The sequence below is a fragment of the Neurospora hispaniola genome (genome assembly GCF_033458365.1).
Source record: "Neurospora hispaniola strain FGSC 10403 chromosome Unknown B0T23scaffold_2, whole genome shotgun sequence".
NCBI classification, from domain to species: Eukaryota; Fungi; Ascomycota; class Sordariomycetes; order Sordariales; family Sordariaceae; genus Neurospora; species Neurospora hispaniola.
Window position 1 is genome coordinate 5,384,085 of NW_026944407.1, and position 23,856 is coordinate 5,407,940.

General features: G+C 53.2%; 6 protein-coding genes across 6 annotated transcripts; 4 read left to right on the top strand and 2 right to left on the bottom strand.

The window, feature by feature from the left end:
• Positions 1 to 26: 26 nt before the first annotated feature.
• B0T23DRAFT_100944 (uncharacterized protein) lies at positions 27 to 1,799 on the bottom strand. Its single transcript, XM_062831691.1, has 5 exons — positions 1,076 to 1,799; positions 788 to 974; positions 622 to 728; positions 479 to 558; positions 27 to 396 (listed from the first exon to the last, which is right to left on the bottom strand). The coding sequence occupies exons 1-5, from the start codon at positions 1,473 to 1,475 to the stop codon at positions 259 to 261; spliced, it is 912 nt and encodes a 303-aa protein (XP_062696347.1). The 5' UTR covers positions 1,476 to 1,799; the 3' UTR covers positions 27 to 258.
• A 391-nt stretch (positions 1,800 to 2,190) lies between these two features.
• Positions 2,191 to 7,614, bottom strand: B0T23DRAFT_310049 (uncharacterized protein; the record flags this gene model as incomplete). Its single annotated transcript, XM_062834561.1, has 2 exons — positions 2,191 to 2,642; positions 3,387 to 7,614. 2 exons carry the CDS (start codon positions 7,612 to 7,614, stop codon positions 2,191 to 2,193), a joined length of 4,680 nt encoding a protein of 1,559 aa, XP_062696348.1.
• A 460-nt stretch (positions 7,615 to 8,074) lies between these two features.
• Positions 8,075 to 10,540, top strand: B0T23DRAFT_101051 (mid region of cactin-domain-containing protein). The gene is made up of 3 exons (XM_062831692.1): positions 8,075 to 9,784; positions 9,999 to 10,031; positions 10,101 to 10,540. Exons 1-3 carry the CDS (start codon positions 8,309 to 8,311, stop codon positions 10,425 to 10,427), a joined length of 1,836 nt encoding a protein of 611 aa, XP_062696349.1. The 5' UTR covers positions 8,075 to 8,308; the 3' UTR covers positions 10,428 to 10,540.
• A 2,906-nt stretch (positions 10,541 to 13,446) lies between these two features.
• On the top strand, positions 13,447 to 15,421 carry B0T23DRAFT_309981 (uncharacterized protein; the record flags this gene model as incomplete). The annotated part of the gene is made up of 3 exons (XM_062834555.1): positions 13,447 to 13,658; positions 13,947 to 14,403; positions 14,462 to 15,421. 3 exons carry the CDS (start codon positions 13,447 to 13,449, stop codon positions 15,419 to 15,421), a joined length of 1,629 nt encoding a protein of 542 aa, XP_062696350.1.
• A 5,956-nt stretch (positions 15,422 to 21,377) lies between these two features.
• Positions 21,378 to 22,702, top strand: B0T23DRAFT_375850 (uncharacterized protein). The gene is made up of 3 exons (XM_062836912.1): positions 21,378 to 21,627; positions 21,706 to 21,807; positions 21,962 to 22,702. Exons 1-3 carry the CDS (start codon positions 21,394 to 21,396, stop codon positions 22,295 to 22,297), a joined length of 672 nt encoding a protein of 223 aa, XP_062696351.1. The 5' UTR covers positions 21,378 to 21,393; the 3' UTR covers positions 22,298 to 22,702.
• An 82-nt stretch (positions 22,703 to 22,784) lies between these two features.
• On the top strand, positions 22,785 to 23,034 carry B0T23DRAFT_427138 (uncharacterized protein; the record flags this gene model as incomplete). The annotated part of the gene is made up of 2 exons (XM_062840043.1): positions 22,785 to 22,852; positions 22,929 to 23,034. 2 exons carry the CDS (start codon positions 22,785 to 22,787, stop codon positions 23,032 to 23,034), a joined length of 174 nt encoding a protein of 57 aa, XP_062696352.1.
• Positions 23,035 to 23,856: the final 822 nt, after the last annotated feature.

The window sequence follows — 23,856 nt, forward strand, 5'->3', positions numbered from 1 at the left end:
GAAAGACCGCAGGACACTGGCAGTGATCTTGTTGACATTCATTTTTCATTTTGCTAAACACACTGTGCTATCTCGACTGATTGCTTTGTAAAAGAGAGGTTACCTAGAGGTATTTGCAACCATATTTCGGCATACTTGCCTGTGATTCAAAGACACTTCCATGCTGTTCTACATCTTTGAGCGTTGAGACGTTCCCAGTGCCTTACACGGCCGGATTCCTTCACGTACCAGTTGACGTCCGTGTGCTCCCTTCAGACATCAGTCGTCCGTCAGATCAATCTCGACCTGTCCGTTTTTCAGGCGGCGCAGCTTGTAGCAAAGGGGAGAGGAGGTAGGGTCCATGGGTCGTTCTCTCTTGACACCTCTGCGTTCCTCGTTTTCGGATTTGATGCGCGGCTGTGGGTAAAAGAACGGTTAACTCACCGTCTGTCTTTCTGCACAGAACAGTAGAGCTGCAGGTTATGGTGCGAATGCCTACCTGGAATTTTTCTTCGACGTCGACAACCTCCTTGGACTTAACGACCGGGCGAGATACAATGCCTTCCTGCAAAAGACCCTCTACGGTATTGTACAGTGTAAGCGGCTATTTTGACGACATAGAGCGATGGGCATGAGACTTACCCATGGTGCGGTAACGGAATTCGAAGACGGCGATGGGTCGGTTATGGGGATCGACATTTCTTGAAGTGGCTACTTGACCAGGGTAATCTATGGGTTCAGACACGAAACTAAATAGGCTTTGGTAAGCTAGACGCTCTCAGCTATTTGAAACCATGGGTCCTCTTACTTGACCTTGCTGTCAACGGCTTTGCCCTTCAAGTCCTTCTCACCAACAGAGAGGATGGGCTTAGGACTGTATTTGTCCCGAATAAATGCAACGCGGCCTGTGTCGACCTTGAGATAAAGGTTGACAATAAGTGTGCCGTAGTGCTTGGCATCCTTCGCCTGAGTAGCGTCCCCTCTATGTCCTTCCCCTATATAAGATTGGAGGAAGATTAGCCCGGCGAACCTTATACGACAGTTGCATATAGGTAATAAACCCGTATGACCACACAATGTAGAGGTAGGTACTTACGAACATCAAGGCTGCCGAAGTGAAAAGTGTGTCGTTTCCAGCCGGTGGCTCGGCCACCAGTTTGACAAAAGGACCTCTTGTCTTCAGTACCAACTGACATTGGCTTGTGCCTGGAACTGAAGCCATCCATGGAACAAACCCAATATATTTTCGGCTCTGTCTTCTTGAAGTCGTGGAAGTTTGTCGCGTCAAGGATGAAGGCAAAAGGCTTGCCTGGTTTGGCCTCGATGTATTTCAACACGTAGGGAACTTTGTGGTCCGGTGTTTGCTGGAATGAATAATATCTGATTTTTTTGGCGCGCGACTTAACCTCATCTGGATCGGCCTCGTATTCGTGCGCACGATGGCCGTCGACCTCGACGGCAACTTCAAGCCCCGGAAGGCAGGTGAGAATTGCCATACCTCTCCACTATTCGGTTAGAATCCTCTATGCGCTGGTGGGTGTTGCAACCATGTGTTTGTCTTCGTGCTCAGAAGAGGATGTAGGGCAGTTGGTGGTGTGAAGAAGGAGAGACACCAGACAACGTAGCGATACCAGGCTGCCTGGCTTCAAGTGCCCAGTTGAAAAATGCGGGGTGTCCAGTCTTGCAAAAGTAAGGTAGGGAAGTGAATGGGACCCAAGGCAGTGAAGGGACCTACCTGGGCGGTGACTGGCGCCGCTGGGGGCCGGCTTCACATGTTGCAGGCGCAGAAAACGGAAGGCGCGACTGGAAGGAACGACGGGACCCGGAGTCTGGTCACGGCAGGCTCACGAAAGCGAAGCACAAAAGGTCGGTTCCGAAACTAGCTCTTGCGCCATTACACGGACTCGAAATCCATCATGCACCTGAACTCAAAGCGGAAAGAACTTCCAAGAATACAGGGGAAAGCTGACTTCCACTGTTTGTGGTGTTTGTATGATGACTTATCAAAAGCAATGGTCCGTTTACCATGGGAACCAAGACTCAAGTGATTTCGATGCTTCCTGAAACTGGATCGGTGAATGTTAGCTGAGTCCTCCAGTGAATTCGAATATGTGGTAGAAACAGGTACTCACTGGACCTTGCTATCCACTGATTTCCCCTTTAATGCCGTCTCGGAGACAGACTGAACAGAAACGGGGTCATCAAGAGGTTTCAGTACTGATGTTCGACCTGAGTCAATAGCATGCCATAACTTGACTGAAAGTGTGCCAAATTGCTTTGTCCGATCTCCTTGTGTCTCAGCTGCTCCTTCCACTGTAACAAATGAGAGTCAGTTCGGTAAAGACTGACAGTAACTTCATGTAATGCGATCTCGCGCAGAGAGGAATTGAAGTTGTTGTTATTACCTAGCTCGAGCGTGGAAAATTGGAACCTGTGGAGTTTCCAGCCCGACTCATTGTTGCCAGAGAGGGAAGAATCTCTCGTTGTCTTAGTGCCGCCGGGAAGCGAGTAGTAGCCAGTAGGAATCCCGTCCAGAAAACATTGGTATTCGGCCTTGTGTTTCTGGCCATCGTGACTTGGAATAGAGAATCTAGTAGAATCCAATTTGAATACAAAAGGTTTTCCGGGCATGGATTCAATGTATTTGATGGTGAAGGGAGATCCTGATTCTTGAATAGGCACATGGGTAATTGAGTGAAAGTCAATCTCCTTGGCGCGCGCTTCAACCTCATCTGCGGGGGCATCGTATTCTTGCGCGCGCTGGCCATCAACCTCGACGGTAATCTCAAGCTCCGGGTAGCCGGTGAGGATTGCCATCTTGGTTGGAGCCGTGCTGGTGGTTGCCGCTCTCAATGAATTGGGCAGAACGGATCGATACGGTAGATCGTGCTGGACGCTCCTGTTTCAGATGTCGGGAAGGGGATGGTGAATGAGAGAAGACACGACAAGCGAGGCGGGGTTCCAGAAAATTTAAGGGCACCGCTCCTGCCATCGGACGAGTCCATGACGCGTCCGGGTCCGGTCTCGTTCAGATACACACAAATGGAAGGCGCAACTGGAAGGAGCGATGGGCCTGGTCACTGCACTGCAGGCTCGCAAAACACGTGAGCCAAGTTTCAGTCTACAAGGCACTCGAAGCCAGAGCGCACCAGTACAAAAGGATGTGAAAAAAAAAAAAAAAAAAACACAAACTACCCGATCTCTTGTCTGTTGTGCCTGGTCCATGATGACCTCGCTCGCAGCAGAAACTTGTAATTGGGGATCAAAAGAGATAAAACTGAATGGGACGCCCCATCATTGCCGTGACAGTGAACCGCCCGCACCACCACCACCACCACCACCACCACCGACCCCATCCACCGCCGTTACGAACTTGACGCTCTTCCTCCTTTCTTTGTCTCTCTCACCTCGGCCCCCTCCATCTGCTTTACTTCCCTCTCCACCATGTCCAGTAAGACCACCACTCATCCAGGCCCCGATCCTCCCCGGACTTGAGCTCAGTATCCCCGTCACACTATGACTCTGAGATCCCGACCCCGAGCCATGTGAAGTCTGCGAATGCGAGTGATGAGCCTGTATCCCACCTCCCGGTCCGATCCCAAATGCCAAGCCCGTCTCCCTGACGCTTTCTACCGCTCTGCTTTGTGCCACAGGAGGGGCGTCGTCGCCGCTGCTGCCAAGTAATCTGCCACCTGACTCGCTGGTTGTTCCAGCAGAAGCGAGAGCAGAAAGAGCTGGAGGTCCGAGGTCGACGTATCCTCGATCGGCGGCCGAGCCAAGGAGGGAGCTGTCGCCCTGGCCGGCGAGGCTGGAAAGGCCGGAGCACACGGGTGTCTTGTTACCGCCTGAGAACACGGGTGTCTTGATACCACCGCCCGAGAACACCGGTGTCTTGTTCCCTGCCGAACGGCTGTAACTGCTAGGAGCGGAAGCCTCTCGCTCTCTCTCACGCGCTGTCCCCGCCCGGCTCGGAACTTCGGTCATCATCTCGCCCATTCTGGAGGCCATACCGTGGCCATGTCCCGTATCGGTTCCGGTACCTCGCATCGTCCCCCAAGGCAGTTTCATCGGGCCAGGCAGGCAGACATGCCCACACCCATCTAGCGGACAGAAACCGCCGCTTGAGGCCAGTTCGGCAGCTGGGTCGTCGTTATCAACTGGTCCATCAACGTACATGGCTGAGTCCCGCTCGGCTTCAAAAGCTGCATGCCAAGCCTGCATACAGGAGGAGTGGCCCCCGTGCCCACAGCCGGGGCAGAGCCACCAGGTTGCGATGGGCTGGTAGTCATCTTCCCCTTCCCGATCAGGCTGGAGGGAGGAGATGGTTGATTCTGAGGAAGAAGGGATGAAGGGAGACGAGTCGCGATGACCGCAAAGCGCGCATGGGGCTGCAGCAGCTTTACACCGCTTACACGTCCATACTGAATCCGTCGACGCCTCGCTGCGATCCAACTCCCTCGCTTTGTGACACGAGCTGCAAAAGAATCCGACTGACACGCCGTTTTGAGCCGGGGTCAAGATGGCTGGGTAATTAATTCCCCAGTCTTTCAGCGCATTCTTCTCCTGATCACCGGGCTTGGACTCGGCGGCCGCGGCGGGCCAACCTTGCATGCATAATTTCCTGAGAAGAGCCGCCTCGACAAAGAGTTTGAGGTTCATGAGGCGGGAGTGATGCTGCCGAAGGATGGCTGCTGCTTGGTAACTGTCGATGACTTCGTCGGATACCAAAGGCTTGAGGAGGAGGACAATGGCCGAAGCGTTCAAGGCGGAGGACTTGGCTTCGAAGGCCAGAGTACGGGATATCAGAGAGTAAGGGTTCAGTGGGGGTGTAGTACTGGAGAAGGAGGAAGCGTGGTTGTGAAGAGGGTAAGGATACGCAGGATCGGAAGGCCAGGGTAGGTAGTCGGTTTCGATTATGTGGGTGGGTTCTGGTTCCGGTTCTTCGGGAAGAGTAGGGGGTTTGTCGGTAATGACGACGGGTGGTGCGGCATGCAAAGTGTCATTTTCGTTTTGGGAGGGAAAACTGTCGTCGGTAGTGGATTGCGTAATGGCATGGTGCTCGTCAGTATAGGCCGTCATTCCCGTCATTTCAGTCTCGGTACGATTGAGCTGCGGGGGCACGACGAAGCGGGGACGACCGAAGCTGCCCATTTGGAGATCGGACGCTTGTTCGGAACCGTCGCTACCCCGGGGGTAGCGGATCTCGGCAAGGGCAGAGCCACGGATGGGCAGGCCGCCGCTGGACTCGACAGAGCTGGCAATGGCGGTTCCTGTGGTTCCGCAGCCGCGGCGGCTACCGGCAGAAACGGAGAGGCCATGCCCGAAGCTGTCATCGGAATCATGGCGCAAAACGGATTTTCTGGGGTCTTCGTGACGTTTGCGAGGTACGTCGATGGCATTGCCGAGGATTGCTTCGGTGTCGTAGAAATCGTATCCTTCTGTGCTGGCTTGGGTCTGTTCGCTATTGAAGGAGACGACGGACAAGGGGACAGAGTCGAGACGGCTACGTTTTTGTGGACCGCGAGGTTGGAGCGCAGGGCCGAGTGCAAAACTGCCAGGCTCCAGAACTGGCGCCAGCTTCTCGGACTCGGTAACAGGCCGGGCAAGGGGTGTCGGTTGGTTCGAGGTACTCTCCAGCTCTTCTGACAGCAACGACCTGGGATTTGCCTTTCGCGGTGTATCTGCCCCATCGGTCTGGACTGACATCTGAAAAGGAGGACCCAGCGCGCGTAGCTGGGCCTCCGTCTTCCTCTTCTCGTAGTGATCAAGTCGACGTTCCAAGTGGTACTGCCCTCGTCTTCGTAAAATCAGGTCCACCCAGTAAGCGAGAATGCGCCATGACTGGGCAAGCCGGTACTGATTGACGCTATCGGCTGCTTTGGCATAGTGATCGAGGATAGTCCTGACTCGGTCGGGCAGTGGCCTGCCTCCTTCGACGTGTGGCAGCTCCTGGTACAGGACCTCCAAGTAGTTGATGGTAAGGTATTCGTACACATCTACTGTCGCAGCAGCAGGCAAATGTCCAATGGCCATGGCTTGTTGGGGCTTGTAGGTGCCGGTAACCTTGATGGTCTGTTCCAACGACAAGACCTCTTCCGAACCCGTCGGGGGTGTCGTGCTCAGGTTGGCTGACCTCGTGCTTGGACGCCGCTTCCGCTGCCGCTTGGGGCCCAGGAAACTTCCGATAACATCATCTTCAGAATCGCTGCGGCTGACACCAAACCTGGGAGTGGCAGGACTCGAGCTATAGGAAGGCGCACTAATGCTGTGGCTGCTGTCGGCATGTAGCATGTGTGGCCGTGGACGATGGGAGGGAGCACGCTCGTCTAGAAACATTAGCACGTCTCCCTGTGACGAGAAGGACATGGTCGAGACGGCCTGCCGGTCAAGCACCTTGGGCGCAAAGTTGACATCGCACTGTGTGAAGAGACCATCCTGGCCGACGGTCCATAGAAGATACTGATCGTGCCAAAGAAGAGCGTTGGGTGAAGTATCAAACAGCTGGATCTCCCTATACGGCATCGTGGGACGGGCGAGATCCCAGATATGCACCGCATTGATACCAAACTTCTTCTGACTGCCCTCCCCATACGACATGGCGATCTGGGAAGCCCTCTTAGCCTGGGCTGTCGCTGACCATTGCCCTGGTCTCCAGGCAAGAGAAGCCACGGGTGCCGGAGTCGATATAGTCCATTTCGGCTTCTGTCTCTTGTCGGGAACCTTGCCCAGGTGCCAAACATGACACTTGCTGTCCCATCCAGCACTCACGAGGTGTTCGCCGTCGGGATGCCAGGCAATCGAAGTACACGACTTTTCGTGGGCGTTGATCCTCAGGACGGGCGCATGGTACTTGCGCATGTCCCATTGGAGAATGGTGCCCTGGTCAGTTGAGCAGGCAAAGACAAAGCCATCCTTGGGAGACCAGCGGACCTGGCGCACGCCGTCTGCGTTGCACTTGTAGGCGTGGACGGGACGGAAAGTGGCGCCGGTTCGCGAGGGGATCGGGTTACGGATATCGAAGCAGCGGACGATGCCGTCTTGGCTGCCAGACAACAGGTAGCTGGCCCGGTGAGGGTTAACGTCGAGTGTGTTGACCTGTCGAGAGTCTTCGCGAATCTGGAGAGACTCGAGCGGGGATCCGGTAGCCCAGGCCTCGCTGGCGCGCACCAGGTCGTACTGGAAGATCTTGCCGCTGCCACATGCCGTGAAGACGGTCGGGTTGCCGCCAGCAGGGCCCCATTTGACATCTCTGATAGCTAACTGATCTGGGCTTCCTCCCTGGAGAAGCGAGCGAAGATCGATCCCCTCACGAATGCTGAGGCCGTCAAAGGTGACGGTTCGTAGCGCATGGCGGCCAGCAAGAACAGCTGATCGGCCATCCGGGGACCTGTCTATGCACTCGAGGGGTTGGCCAGCCTGGTATGAGGCATTCTGAGCGGCAGTGGGACGTTGACGATAGTTGGAGATCGCAGTCAGGCCGCCGCTGGGGTTGCTGGTAATGTTGGAGCCGTGAGAAGTGCCATTGGCAACTGAGGACGACGGCGTGTTCTCGTGCGAATTGTTGGCCGAAGAAGAGTCGGGGTTGTTGTTAGTCTTGCCCAGCAGCTTGCGCATGATATTGCCCTGGTTATACATGGCCGCGGCCCCGTGTTGTCGTGGTTCAGATTGTTGTTGTTACTATGTAATGTCGTCGTGTGTCTCGCGAGGCCGTGATGCCGTCGAGAGCATCTTCTTTACGGGTCCTTCAGGGCGCGGCCAAGGAACGTTGGAGGATGTCAATGAGTGGTGACATTGGAAGGAATGGGATATCTCGCCAAGGTCTCCTCGGTGAGGAATGCGCCGGTGATGTTGTGGTGGTGATGTGATGTCGTCGTGGGATGTTTTTAGGTACAGTAGGTACTTTCCTTTGTAATGTTTTGGTGGGGTTTTGATGGAGGGAAGCTATTCCCAGGCATGGACGGGAAGTGGAATGATGCCACAATGCCTGCCGGCTGTCCCCTGCTTGCGGCTATTCTGCCAGCCTTGACCACCAAGATCTTCCTTCCATCGGAGCTGCCTGCCGTTAGCGCATCTCGTCTGTTGTCAGCGCGCGCCAGTCCACTGAACAACTGAAGCTTCCACTCGACTTCCAGCCTTCTGTTCCCTTCCATTTTATCATCATCACCAGAACATTGCCGCCCACTGTTTACCTACACCGACGGCACACATCAACTATACTACCTCAGCCTCGCCAATATTAACCATTGACTTTACGCGACTTCTACTAGTACTGCCGATTCAGACCCCGCGTGAACACAGAACGAGCTCATCACTTTCAGCGGGCGCCACCATGAACCCCGACCGACAGGCCATGATCGCCGGCTTGGGCAAAGGTCGAGACCGAGACAACAAACGAGACATCACTGCCCCCAGACTCGACAACAACAACCGCATCTCGAAACCCCAATACAAGCCCTCCTCGAAACCCATCACAGGTTCAAACAGTACCCCGGTCGGCAGCTCTGGCCCCGGCAAATACCTTACCCAGGACGAGCAGTCGGAGCAATTCGTCGCCGACGAGGACAAGTTCGTGCTCAAACAAGCAAAGAAGAAGGCCGACATCCGCGTCAGAGAACGGCGCGCAAAGCCCATCGACTACCTCGCCTTCAACCTCCGCTTCATCGACACCGACCGCGATGTCTTTGACGACCACGATGACGACGTCGACATCCCCGTGCCCTCTCCCGAGAGAGTCCTCCAGAACCTGAACGAGTCCCAGCTGAAGGAGTTGGAGGAGGATATCAAGTCATACAATACCCTCGAGACAAACCGCCGCAACAAGGAGTACTGGTTAGCCCTGTCCATTCTGTGTGACGAAAAGCGAAACAAACTCAAACCACAAGGAGCAGAAGGACGTGCCGTCAACACAGTGGCTGCGGATGTTGACAGGATTCTGGCACCCAAGACGTTGGAGCAGTTGGAGGCGTTGGAGAAGCAGATCAGGGCGAAGCTACAGTCCAACGAGCCCATCGATACCGACTATTGGGAATCCTTACTCAAGAGTCTGCTGGTATACAAGGCAAAGGCAAAGCTGAAGCAGGTGTGCTTGGAGATCAAGGCCGCCCGCGTCGAGGTCCTCAAGGCTAAGGACCCCGAGAGGGCGAAAGCCTTGGAACAAGCCGACGCCCTCCCTGATGCCGCCCTCACCTTGACCTCGGGCCCTTCCAAAGCCTTGAGCCGCCCTACCGCCTCGACATCAACACCACTCGCTGCATCCTCCAGCAATAGCAGCAGCAGCACCGCCCCGCCCCCAGGCACCGCTCGCTTCGCCTCCACCGGCAATGAAGACTTCTCCCAAGCCACCAAGGCCCTCTACGACCGGGAAGTCGCCCGCGGCTTCCTCGAAGGCGAAGAGATCTTCACGGCCGAAGAATCCCTGACCTCCAACCCCAAGCCCGTGTGGGCCGACAAGTACCGTCCCCGCAAGCCGCGCTACTTTAACCGCGTTCTGATGGGCTACGAATGGAACAAGTACAACCAAACGCACTACGACCACGACAACCCGCCGCCCAAGGTCGTGCAGGGGTACAAGTTCAACATCTTCTATCCCGACCTGATTGACAAGACCAAGGCGCCCACATTCAAGATCATCAGGGAGGGCGGGAGACGCAGAGGAGAGAGCTTTGCGCCCGCGGGCAAGGAGGATACCTGCTTGATTAGGTTCGTGGCCGGACCGCCGTATGAGGATATTGCGTTTAGGATTGTGGACAGGGAGTGGGATTATAGCGCCAAGAAGGAGAGGGGGTTCAAGAGTAGTTTCGACAAGGTGAGTCATCCTAGGTTGTGGGTTGTGGTAGGCGACATTGCTGTTTGGCCGGTGGGCTGTTGGTGACAGCGTTGGTCCCGATGGCTACGTTGGCCTATTACCACGGCCCCTATAACAGGCCAACGCTATACTTTTCCACGCCATCCAGCATCCGCCGGTTACCCGTGCGTTTCTGGCCTGACCGTTCTTGTGCTAACCCATTACTTGTGTGTAGGGCATCCTTCAACTACACTTTCAGTTCAAAAAGGTTGGTGATCTGGTCTCCCTTTTGGTTGTACCGGCCAAGGCTAACGGTGTCTGGGCAGATTTACTACAGAAAGTAAAAGAAGCCCAGTGCCATATGACCACCGCCTTCTGGAATGCTGGTCCGGCCTACGGCGAAGCCTTCGGCTGGTCTTTTGGTCTAGGTTCTTCGGTGTCGTGTTCTATAGGTCGATATGGGGCCGCGGAAGCTGCTGCGACCCGTCTGGGCTCGATCCCTGGTCCCGGTCTTTGGATGAACTGGGCGCATTGTCTGATTATGAAAGAACACACGAGAGAGCTTCCAAGTGCGGTGTGTTGTGGAAGGGCTGCTACACCGCCAACCGGGGACGACGGGAACGAACACGGGGCACAGATGAGACGATTTCAAGGCTTCGTCTAGAAGGGTGGGAATGATGCCGTTCCCCGGGTAGACCGGGGCATCGGGGCTGGATGCCGGCAGCATTCTGGTCTTCTGGGTGGATGTCATTGTCTTGTCTCGCGACAGTCGAGCGGCACGTCAGCGGGCACTCCTGAAGTGGAGGGATCATGGACGGAGACGGGACTGGACCGGCTCCTCTCCGTATGCGACAACCCGAACTTTTGGAGCTCACTAGATCCCTGGTGCGATGGTGTGCGACTGGATGATTCATGTTTCTTCGGACTTTCGGATTTTGCGAGAAGAAGACGAGATATCCGTCTCCCGTCTGTCTGTCTCTCTGCCTAGGTGTCTGGGCACCGGCAAGACAGGACCAGGTGTCAGCCCAACCCTGGAGACGGAGAAGTACAGAGCAGTCCGGATATCATGTCAATCGATCAGCCGTCCATCTTGCGGTCAGCCTGCCAGTCTGTCAGTTTTGTCAGATGGTGAAGGGTGGGAGGAGTGTTTCGTTGTCTGGACGCCTGGAGATGACGCAGGGCACACTGCACTATCAAGACACGTTCCACAGGATAGCTACAGTCTGAGGCTTTCTTGAGGCTGGCAGAAATAACCGGGGTGGCTTTTCTCTCGATCTTCCTCCGTGGCATGGAGATAAGGGGTGGCCTGGTCTGCGAGGCGTCGGTCACCGTCAGAGACGTGGAAGCTGGCTGCCTCGGGGTCGGCCGGTAAATGAAGCCAAGCCCGATTTTCGATTCACGCTCATCATTTCTTCGACACATCCTTCTAGAATGAAACAAAGTCTATGTTCTGCATGTCACAAGAAATTACTATTACGAGGTCATGGCACCGTGCAAGCCGTGCAAGCCCGAAGCCGTGTGGAGAGAGAGACCGGGCTGAGTGCGCACGTCAATTAGTAGGCAGTCGACCTGTTGTTCAGTTATTCTTGCGCCTCTGCCCTTGGGAAATATTGACCTCTTGCCTCTTTGAATGGCCATCTCTTGTGTTGAAAACTCCGCCGTTTCTTCCATGGCCCGTCTGCCCACTACCATAAAGGCCCCATGCCAGCACAGAGTGACAATGGTGGGAATCACTGATTGGGCCGTTTTTAAAAAAGACCACCTCTTAGCACCACCACAAGTGGCTGCACCTTTCCGTTAGGATCTGGCTACGGCCAGCCAATTCTGTCCGTCCTTGTGGCATCTTCCCTCTTGTGTCTGGTCTGCAATGGACCTAGGACTCGCTGACGACACCGGCGTGCCGCTGGCTGACTGGCTGGAAGCTTCCCATTGCCGCAGAGAGAGCCTCACTCTGATACGCCCAAGTCTACTCCCACTGCTGTCGCTGTCCTAGCTCATGCTGCCGTCATTGACCGCTTCCACGGCTCCCAGAGTTCCAGACAATAGCTCTTCTTCGCTTCTGCCGGTAACCCTGAGCGCTGGCCAGCCAAGGCCCAGTTAGAGGGAGTCACAATGCCCGACTATGAGATTGTTAGCGCTGAACTTGTTTTGTCCTTTCAAGGTCTGGCCATTTTTACTTCCCCAAACCGAAACTGTTGATTGTGTGGATTGTGTCGTCAATTGTCTTTCGCTTGAGGATTGTTTACCTACCTTAACAACAACTTGAACAACGACGACATGGACTGGACGACATGAACAGACCAAATCTTCGGACCCCCCCTTTCCTACTTCCCCTACTGCCCCTTCGAACAAGCCACACTTCAAACTGCATTACGGGCAAGCATGCTTCTTAGTCGCTGACCGCCAAGTTTTCCTCCACTGCAGTTCTGGCGCCGCCTTTCTTCAACGTCAAGTTACGGTGGGCTTGACACTGTAGAGCCAGGTATCAGGTCTTGGCTTGAAAGCACCAGGCATACCGAGCAGGGGTCCAAAACCCCGGTCGTCAATTCTGTCACTTTTCTTTTTCTTCCATCGTGCCGTCTTCCCTGTCTTTGTTGCCGGCTCTGCCATGTAGGCAGTATGTGAGAATTATTGCACACACTGGTACACTCGCAGAAGATGAAAAGCATGGGCATGGGTGCTGCTGTGGCCTGCTGTCTGGGGTTGTGACGAGCACCGAACCCTTCTCATTTCCTTCTCACAGGTACCTCACCTAAGAGACCGAGGGAGGGGTGTCCATAACACAGTCGATCCGGCGCCGATTGGTCAACGTACCTGAGTACCTTACCTTCTTTACTTTCACCTTCGTCCCCAGAAGCAAGCCACGCAGAGCTACTGCCTATAGCGTGTTGATCTTCAACTCTACGGTTTCGTTTGTTCTACCTCTTCCACCGTAGAAAACATGCCGTGTAGAGTGCGCATGGCCACACCATGTACACACACAGCAATGAACTGGAAGCCAGGCCATGGCACAACGGCCGCACCCTCATACAAGCCAGGAATGGAAGGTATCGCAAACCCACCCGGTACTCTCTCCTTGCGCCCGCTCCCGCCGGATGTGGAGGTAGATGTCTGGTCCACCAAACAAAAGTGAACAAACTGTGTTGGCAGAACCCTCACTCACTGAAGGCAAGGCAGGGCAGTGTCCTCCCTTGGGATGTACACCACCGCACTCAGTACACACTTTGCCCCCCCCCCCCCCCCCCCCCTGTTCTGCTTGGCTTGAGATACCCACCCCTTACATAGTACTGCTACTGACATGGATGGAGCTTCAACAACATAGCCAGATGTTGCTATACGTCCAGTATCTGCATAGCTCCATGTCCTTGTATCGATCTTCTTTCCCCTGGTCCCTGGTCCTGGCAGATACAGACATACACCTACATACTTCAACTGCCAGTCAACAGCCGTTTTGCCTGATAACTGAGACATCTGGACCTCACACCTTCAATATCAAATCTGTTTCTCCCCACACTTGAAGAAAAGCATACATACCTAGGCCAACAACCTTCGTTGTCTTGGATCACCAACACTGATCAAAGCCATTCTTCTCTTCTTTCTTCCCTGGCTCACTTAGCAACGACACTTCAGTAATGGACACGGAATCAACTACCGAAAACGAACACCCAACAACATCAGACACAATGGACTTCTCAAACTCATACATGTTATCACTACAAGCCACAAGAAGCCAGACCAGTAGCCCGGTTGCATTTGTGGGAGGCATGACGGAAAGAAAGACCCAGGTTGGCACATCACTATGGAACCCTTCGGTCCGGGCGCAAACCGGGAGTGACGAGTTCGAGCACTATGCCTTCCACAGCACCGCAGGCTCCTCAACAGCACCTACAAATGGGTACGGAGGACTTACACAACAGTGTCTGTCTAGCCAGTCATCGCCCCGCAGCTGGAGTTCACCAGACCATCACTTTCGTCCGGTCTCTGCCTCAGGTTCTGGCTCTTCTTGGGGTTCCTACCCGGCGGAGCAGTCATACGCCGGGGTCGCTGGCAGGCAGACGAACACCCCCCCACCACAATTTCCATCCAAGACCTTGTCGAGAGAGAACCACAACGCCTCGACAACAACTTCATATCCTCCCACCGGTTCCTTCTTTCCCAGTCACCACTATCCCACCCATAACAGCATCTCCTCACTTTCTCAAGAATCGGAATACCCCCCTTCTCCCTGCAGTTCCATTCCCAATAACTTCAAGCTCGACTGCGACTCAGACACCTCCATGTTGAGCACCGCCCCCGCCTCCGAGGCCGGCGATAACTTTCTTGTCAGCAACCCATATCCTGCGTACAATCTCCTTGGTGACAGCAACATGAATGGCATAAGCACCTGCAGTAGCGTCTCCAGTCCAGTTTCTCCCTCGGCTAGCCTTGATAGCGCCCCGACTACTGCCTCTATTCTCCCCGGCAACAACAAAGCCGAGCTGCCCTATGCGCAGCTTATCTACAAAGCGTTCATGAGCACCCCCAACAAGGCCATGACACTGCAGGATATCTACCAATGGTTCCGCGAGAACACCGAAAAGGGCAAGAGTGATACAAAAGGGTGGCAGAACAGTATCCGTCACAATTTGTCCATGAACCATGTGGGTGTTCCTTCCCTCTAATCCCACAGTCACTATTACATCAGCTAACACTCATTAGGCGTTCACCAAACGAGAGCGCAAGCCCGAAGGTAGCACCAACACCAACATGAACGATGAAGACAATAATGCCTCCACAGATTCCAACAATAGTGATAACAAGAAGTCCACGGAATGGTATCTCGAGCCTTGGGCAATCAAAGGCGGCGTCCAGTCTACCACACGCTACCGTAAGGGCAACCACGCTTCGCGACGGGCTGCGGCAGCCTCGGCCTGCAACGCCTCCCGCCGCCACATGAAGGACGGCAAGTACGATTTGTACAGCACCGGCATGTCCACTCTATATCGCTCTTCCCCCTCCCTTGCCAACCGTAACAAGATCTCCAAGTCGAACAACCGCGCTACACTTCGTAGCAACGGAACGGCTCCTACGGAATTGCAAATGCACTACTATACCTCCAGCCATCACATCCCTCAACAACATCCCTTCGGAGTCAGCATGGTTACCTCTGCGCCTGAGCAACACTACAACCCGTATATGTCTCCCGTCTCTGCAAGGCCGGCGGTGACGCATAGTTTGCCAGAAATAATGTCCATGTCTGCTACCTCTGCCCCTTCCTGCGCCGCTGACTTTTACGAGTCCTACACCGACCCTGCCATCCTTGCCTCTTCGCTCGAGCAACAGCAACAGCAACAGCAACAGCAACAGCAACAGCAACAACAAGGCCAAGCTCAAAGGGAGGCGTCGGAGCCGATTTCGGTGATGAACGAGCCCATCACTCCCGAGGCCAGTTTCGGCAGCCCTTCGCTCATGGCGACGAACCCCACGAGCAGTAGCGCGAGTTACTATCCCAGCCCTGAGGATCACGCCATGAGCTTTACCAGTGTCCATCACCACGCCGGGTATCATCAGCCTCAAGTCTACCAGGGCGAGTCCCGGTATGGCCATCACAACGGCTGGGAACATGCCCAGGGCGTGGCGGTTCCAGCTACGGGAATGATGTATGGGCATTATGCATAGATGCTAGCACTTGAGCACAAAACAACGAAGAGATAGGCGGCGGCTTGATGCTACGACTGCAGGAAGCCAAATTGTACCAATACCAATATTACGATCATGAGGTCACGACATAGCAAACACGAAAGGCGATACCCAAAAAAACTTGCTTTTGATTCACTAGATTTGGTGGGGGGTTGTTTCCTATTTTCTTTTCTCCATCCGTATCTTCCTCTCTTTTTTCTTCTTCGCATTTCGCAGCTGCTCGCAAAACCAGTCTGGCAAGCAGCGTCAAGAGATGGGCACTGGGCCCAGGTAGTGGTTCCCTTGTCACTGCTGCAATGATCTACACTACAGCCAAAGCTTGGATGGGGAAGGGACTACCAGACAAGGACAGGGGCAGGACAAACATCAATTATCCTCCACATGTCTCCCTTGTTGGCCTCTGCAGCTCTGCTCCCTCCCAGGCTTGGCTTTTTCTCCCTTCCTTTGCCTGGTGAGTGGGCAGCACTCAACATCAAACATCAGCTCTTGCCACCTCCACATTCTATCTTCACTTCACTGTTCCGGCTGTCATTTCTTCGCGCACATATCCAGAGGGCCAGACCCGTAGGTGGCGATATGATGACGGGACCTGGACGAAGCTGGACATGGATGGATGGATATGTGAGCTTCTCAACTGTTCTCGCTACATTGTTTTTCTCTTTGTTCTTTCCACTTTACTTACCTAACGTTTCACAGCCTGCGTTGCCTTTAAGCTTCAAGGATTGTTTATGTCCCCCGCTTTTCACATTCCGCTATGAGATACAGCGAGGGAGGGGATGGGGTCTAGGTGCTTTGAGGGTGGCGATGTGGGGTTTTCATGACGGACATTTTGACTTCTTGCTCCCGCGTTTGTCTTTTTTTCATCTTGAATTTGCATTTAGCAAGCACAGAAGAGTGGAATAGCGATGCAATTTTTTTCAACAGGTCTGCTGAACACTCCTATTGAGGACTGGCTTTGGTAAATTACCTCTACAGGAAAGGAATTCGGTCCGGGCGATACAGGCACGGGAAATGGGACAGGCTGGAAAAAACTGGCCCGGAACTGGGAACTGGGAATCAGTAGAGGATGGAACAGGGACTTGCATCAGCATGTCAAGACTACTAGGTTTTCGACTCTTCTCAATGGAATATCATGAGCTTGAAACTGATCGCATTGCATCACTGGTGAATGGTGCGCATAGCTGACGCGAATCCATCTCAATGCTAAGGTACTGTTGGTGGCTGGCTGGCTTCAATAACAAGGCTCGTTGGTTGGGATGGACGGTCGGTCGGTTGGTACCTCTACAGTAGCTGCCGGGTGGTTGGCGCAAGAAGAGAGCCGGTGATATGTACTCTGGTGATCTAACTCGCCAACCAGATTCACGATAGCACATATAGTGAAGCTATTCCCAACTTACAAGGTGTAGTTGCCGTGTCCTGCCGTGCCTGTGTCCAGCAATGCACATCATCCGACAAAGCTGTCGTTAGCCCGCCGCCATCAATACTATCGTATCGCTGTGCCGTGTACGTTGACCAACGGAAAGCTTCCTCGCCTTCCCGCCAGCCATGGTCAACAATGTCCACTGCAATCTATTAGCAGGAGAGCCTTTTCTTTCCCATTTAGTCTTCTCTTACACCTTCCTCAGTGCACTGAGTGTTACCTTCCCATTCCCTCCACTGTAGGGTACCTCGCTCTCCAGGTAGGTATGCTTCCAACGGCCCCTAGCATCAGCGACACCAACCAATCAAATTACATGTCTTTTACCTCCTCTCATGGTTCCTTCCCCCACCCCTCCCCACTGTTCACCAACGGGCGACATCCCATCTTGATCACCACAACCGCCAACCGACCAATGACAGGCGGGCATAATAGCACATCTGGCCCCCAACCCAGCCCGGACTACCACTAGTGCAATCAGTTAACAGAGAGCTCGGCACCGGATGACCCCCCTGTATTCCCGTCAACTCTTGCATCCGAATCGGCACGGTGGGACAAAGACTGAGTGGCCCTGAGTGCTGTACACTACTGCGAGAAAGGCAAATGTGCCAAGACAGGAAGCCGGCCGAGAAGGAGGAAGAGTCGGGAAAGTGGTCCGTCAAAAGGGACCCTGACAGGTCTAGAAGCGGTAGTGATGGGACGTTTTTGGCTGTCGTTTTTCTGCGTTTTCTCTTTTCTTTTCTTTTTCCCCCTCTATTTGGTTCCTTTCTACGGCCTCCAACGTAACATACGGTTACTGGTTAAATCTGGGGAAGCGACGGTCTTCCATCGCGGATGATAATGCTCGAGGTTGACTGACGTTCTGACTGTGGGTACCCCCGAGGGTGAATGATAGAGTCATCATCTCCCAGATGCCGTCTTGCCTCTACTCGAGCCCGTGTCAGTGATAGTCAAGCCTTTAGACTAATCTCCAGTTCTTTCCCCAGGCCGGGTTGGGTCTATCACGTCATTGCTTATCGCCATTCCTTCCAGTGGCCAGCTATCACCTATGGTGGTATTTAGACCAGCTTAGATCTTACCTCTACCTTTTTCATCTCCCTGATTCCCATCATAGTCCATCAACCCGAATCCCCGGTTATTGTCTCCGATTAAGTATCCGCGTCCGATTTCCGTACATCTGTCTCCCATTTCTTTCCCACTCAACACAATCTCAGATAACAAGTGACAGATTCAGAAAAGCTCAGACTGCATCCAAACGAGGAAAAGTGCATGTCTCAAAAACAGGCCATCTACCCCCAAAACATACGATTTCTTCAAAGTTTTGCGGCCCCTCAGGACTAAAGGTGCTGTGAGTCCCCGAAAAGAGCAATTTGTATGTGACTAGTGCGCTGTGGCGCTCAAGAAGACGCCTCAAGCGCTCTGGCTGATGTGCGACTGATCTCGAAGACTTCCCTTTTCATCCAGTGGCTGGCTGTTCTCGATTTGAGATACATGTGGCGTGGGGGAAGAAAAGTGCGTTGATGTAGGATTCGGAGCCAACATTTTTTTTTCCTTGGCAATAGAGGCGGTTGATGGGAAGTGATATCTCAAAGTGCAGAATCAGTCGCATGGAAAGTGATCTAAGTTGATGGAAGTTGCTGGAGATGATTGTGATGACGATGGGCGCAGCATTTGCACGGGTTCACTACCCCAACATACATGTACAGACCCCGTGGACTGCCCCTACCTTAACTCTACCCACCTCTACTGCCACATGACACCACGCCGCAATCGCTTTCACTGCTTACCCTGCGTTGGTGAAGAGACAGCAAGACAGAGAGGTACGTCACTGAGACATTTCACCGTTGCACAATGTTCCACACATATCTTGATGTGCGAGACGTACGCTCCGGTCAGGGGTTCACTCCCACGTTCTTTTAAACCGTGCATTGCCCAGAAAGGAAAGAGAGACGAAAGAAGAAAGTGAAGAACCAAAACGGCCGGGCCGAGAAGGGAAAAGGATTTCTTCCTGTCCCAGTTCAACTGTCGAAACTAGGTTTGCTTCATTTCGTCAATATCCTCTTCTTCACTTGTTCAAGGGACCCTCGCTGAGCAACAGTGGGGCTTCGAAAAGGATGTAAATATCATCGTCATAGTTGCTTGCGGTGTGGTTCCTCACCAATGGTACACGCATCCGCACCTACTGTTCACATCCGTCAATACACCGCTCTCCAGGACTGCTTCATGAATGCGCAGAACTTTGATGCACAACTCACCGTCTTTGTGAATATTTTCACAAATTTCTGCGTTCACTAGAGGTACCCAGGTAGGTACTTCTTTCTCTGTCTCTCCAAGGCCGACAGTACCAGACTGCTACGCAAACCTCTGGCGACCGCAAGTTTTCAATGTCTACCAATGATCGTAACATTCGTGATATCTTCAGCAAATGGCTCCCACAGCCTCAGTGCCAGCCTCACCGTTGTTCCGGAGGTGCGTCTACCAAGCGCGTCTGGTTACTATTTTTGGTGCGCGTTTATGTAGAAGGTAGCGTAGTTCGTGATGCCGCGCATCTCCCATCCTCCCCGTCACCACCAACTTCAGCCCCGTTCAAAGATTCGAAGAAATCGAACACATTGAGACAATCCCGCATCACTAGCCTCCCCTTTTTGGCCCTTCTCAGTGGTCATCCGTCTGACAGCCATTTCGATGCCCAATAGCAATCATCATTCTCAAAAGAGAAGCGCAACATCTATTCGCTATCTTCTGAAGCCCTCAAGCTTTTACAAGCCCTTCTCAAGCCCTTTTTACACAGGGGCCGTGAAAAAGGCCAGCCAGGCCACGAGAACCATGGCCCGGCACAGATTAGCAACGGCGTGGACGTGTGTGTGGTTACACCACGGTTGTACACCCACCAGACGGGGCATTTCAGCCACATATCCGGACGTACCTGATGAGGTCCAACAACAATTGAATCTCAAATCACCAGGGGCCTTTTGCGGCAATCTATCGCTTGCGGTTACTATGGAGGGGATGTCAGTCATGCATTTGCATTCCACCAAGATCAATGCCTGAGGTGGTTTCAATCCATTTCCTGGAGACTCGTCACACCTCCACACCACCCACATCTTCTGTTTCTGTCAGTCAGGTAATCCGTGTCAGCTAGAGGTACCTAGTCAATGTCGTACAAATGTCCAATGCCGAAAAGTCATCTTCATGTTGTTGTTGCCCTTGCAGGTGGGACTGGAGGCATGTCGTGGCAGGCAGAGTTGCTCACCACACTTGACTCCAGCCAGTCTAGAACCTGGCTACAACGGAACTTTACCTGCCCCTGCCTGTACGCAAACCTCCAGACAAAGGCACGAAGCATGCACATGTAGCGATGAACGCCTCAGCACACAGATAAGCGATGCCCACCAATCTCGATTGAGATCGCGCCAATGAGCACCAATCTATTTTCAGTTGCAGCCCTTCCAGAAAATCGGACGATTTTGCCATTCTCGGGGTGGGGTTGGTTCATGTTGCGGGTTTTGCAGTGGACGTGTAAGGCTACCTACACTGAATGAGGGGGCTGATGGGTATCGTGGGAAGGTGAGGTCTACCTACTAGTGATTGAGGACTCAAGATCTGGACATGGAGGCGATGACCTCGAGGAATTGGCGGTGCTTCGGTAGTCTACCACTTACCGACGGGGTCCAAACCTTGTGAGTACCTAATGGTCGTTGAACTAGTAAGGATTCAAGCTTTTTCTCTGGTCTTGCGAAAAGCTGCATCTCCAGGTGCTGGCGGATGTATAGATTTGCGATTAAAGCGAGGTTGATGGAAGGAGGAACACGGTTCGCGCCGTGTCGCGGAACTCCTTGTGCTGGCAGTCTGGGCAAACCCGAAGAAGGAGTGTTGATGAGAGTGGCAGCTTGGCAGCATACCTATACTACCTACCTCTAGAGGCTCCCTACTTCTCCTAGCATAGCTTGGGCACGGAGCGTAATGTAGGTAGGCAAGTCCGAAGGCTTTGGGGGTGACTTACCCTGGAGAGATTGACCTCTAGCCCTAGGACTGGACGTGACCTCAAGACGGGCAGTGGTGACCTCCATTCTCAATTGAAGCAAAACCACACCGCATACATGCTCCGCCTAATGTAGCCGTGCAATAAGCGCGCAAGCGCTGTACCAGGGAAATATCCGGTGCTCACTTCTTGATGAAACGTCCTGTGGGTGACAGTGAGGATCTGTACCAGCTTTTGCTCTGTTTTGGGTGATGATTGACACTAGGGGCGTTCATAAAGTAGCCTCGAGATAGCGAACAGCTGGGGTTAGCGGGTTGCACTGATGCCGGCTGATCCTCTCAAGTTCTCACCTCCTTTTCAGACATACCAGACCGTGCCGAGAACGCAACGTCTTGGTACCGGGCCGTATTGGATCTGCTTTCTTTCCCCGTACCAACCGCACGTCAGCAACGTCACGTTATTCAGGTACCGTTCATGTTCTTGACATTTTCTTCTTCTCATGAAGGTAACAAATTCCTTCGTTCAAGTGACTTATGGTTTTCTTCCCTCAACATGTCACTATTTTCCTTCTTCCTCTTCTTTTCCTTCCATCTTCAACGGCCCGAGACAGAAAGGAATAGAGGAACCCGGAAAGGCGCCCCTTGCGCGCGTCCACCCATCTTCCACATTTCCACTACATGTGTGACCATCACACGTCTAAATCTCGATTGTGGCTCGCAGCCTGCGAACGAATTCGAACATCACTGGGCGCCACGATTTTTACTGGTGAAAAAAAGAAAAGCAAATGTGAGAGCTGAGCGAGTGTGCTACTGTATACATACCTCCTCTCTGCCAAGTCCTGCCACTAATCCCTGTCAAGAAAAGGGGGTCGGGAAATCCAAGAGGGGGGTGCAGAACTCGGAACACCAGGAAAAGCGCGAGATTCGTCGTTATCACCGTGGCTTGACCACCAACACTCGCAAACCTGTACGTTGAACATGTCCCATCCTCACTCATCTATCGACTCAACACTGTGACGCAAGCGCCAAGTCGCAGCCTTGTCGATTACCTGGCGACAATACGCACCGTTCTGCTCGAAGGACGGGAATTGACGTTTATCCCTTTTCGTCTTCACCGCCAGCCACGCCCACAAGACATGCTTACACCACCGTTGAGGAATGGTGCGAAACCCCTCTTGTGGTTTCGTTACCGTATGTGGTTCCATGGAACAGGAAAGATTATCTTCGTTAGCCCGGTATATGTCATGGCACGCCGAGAATCCTTCGCTATTTCCGTCTCAGCCGAAGTGCCAGCCAGCAGTTCTGAAGAGTCGATAATTGACATGGAGATTACGGATCTCGATGCATTTCCCATCTTTCGGCCAATTTTCAGTCTGGTTGCAGATGCTTCCTTGCTTCCGTCTCTGGCACCAAAAGAACGGAATGGCCTGTTGGCCACCAAGATATTGAACCACTGAACGTTGAAGCCCCCGTAATTTGAAGGCGATGGGACGTCATTCGGTGAAAAACAATAATCCTTTGTTCTGGAAGTTTTCCAAAGGTCCTTCCATCTCTTTTCTTTTGCCGATCTGCCGACCTCTGACTTCAGTTCTCCCCACGGAGATCCCGCCTTTGAAAAGGCGATATTTTTCTCGTCACCGTACATCAGTCAAGTTTCAGGTTCTATTCTCGAACTTTCGTATGGGTCAGTGTGATACATGTCATCGTCCTGCATCCTCTGACTTCATGCCATCTCAAGAGCCACGTACGTTGATTGGCATCGAGATGAAAGGCCTCCCGCCGTCAGTATCAGGCTCTCCAGATCTACCATCATGCCATGTACCTATAGACCATCACCAGCTGTACACTAGAGCTTCAACAAGAAATGCCGTAGTAACAATGACGATGGCAACAATACCTAGGTATTTCGGAAAATCTGGACCGCACTTCCAGCCACTGGCAAACATGTCTCGACACGAAGCATGGCAACCCTACCGCCGATCTCATGTGATCACCAAAACCGTTGACGAGAGGTTCGCATTTTTTTTTGCGTTTTGCCGTGTTCCAGCACCCGTTTCAGGTTCTACGTAACATGGAATGTCATTGCAGAGCCTGGCGTGGCAAGTTCTGCCCGCGTCTCGTTGGCCACGGCAATGTCGTCCAACAAGCGCACTTTGCCGCCAACCTATCCGCCTTCACGCCGCTTGCGCCGTAGAACTACATGCCTTACGCACGCCTGGTACCCTATTTCCTATATCCGTCTCCTTGCAGTTCGTATTGTAATGGGGAGATGCAAGCCACTGAAGCCTCTGACCCCTGATTCCTTGCTTGGTATTAACCACTCTAACATGAGTGTACCTCATATGGGGTCAGAAATGGGGCTTGCTAGCTGCTGACTTCTCTAAGGAATAGGGAGTATATGACAGTGTATGGAATGGCTGAGAGATACTCGAACGGACAAAACTGTCAGGAACAAGACAGAAATAGGACCTGGTCGATAACAACGTCCCCAAGTTTGAAGAAATGGCGTGGAGTGGTGTCTGGTGTGTACGACGCGGTGCTGACATGTTTTCCTTTCGTTCACAGGTACGGGCCACCATTGTGTACTGTCTCTGCGTTGATCTCAACGTAGAGGCATCCTTGTCCCTGTCATTAACGCAGGATGGCGAGCAACACTGATCACGAAAAACGCCATAACTCCATTGAGGTTGTGTCATGCAAGCCCACTAAGCTCCGAGGTCCCAATCGGTGAATCCGTGAAACACAGATTTTCCATCTGCGTCAAGAAGAGGAAAACATTCGATCCGGCACTCTTCCGACAGTTTGGAACCGAGCTTTGTTCAGTTCGCAGGTGGATGAATGAGCACCTTGATGGCGGCTTGTTTGACGCGCCATCGTGCTAGCTACCTACGTACCTCTACATTCAGTCCTCTGGATATGCTGTTATTGGACTGGGTCGTTGTGCGCAAAGAAGCGACTGAGGTGTAGGGCAGATGCGAGAGCTGGAGTGCACTCTTCCGAGTTGTTGTGAAGTGGT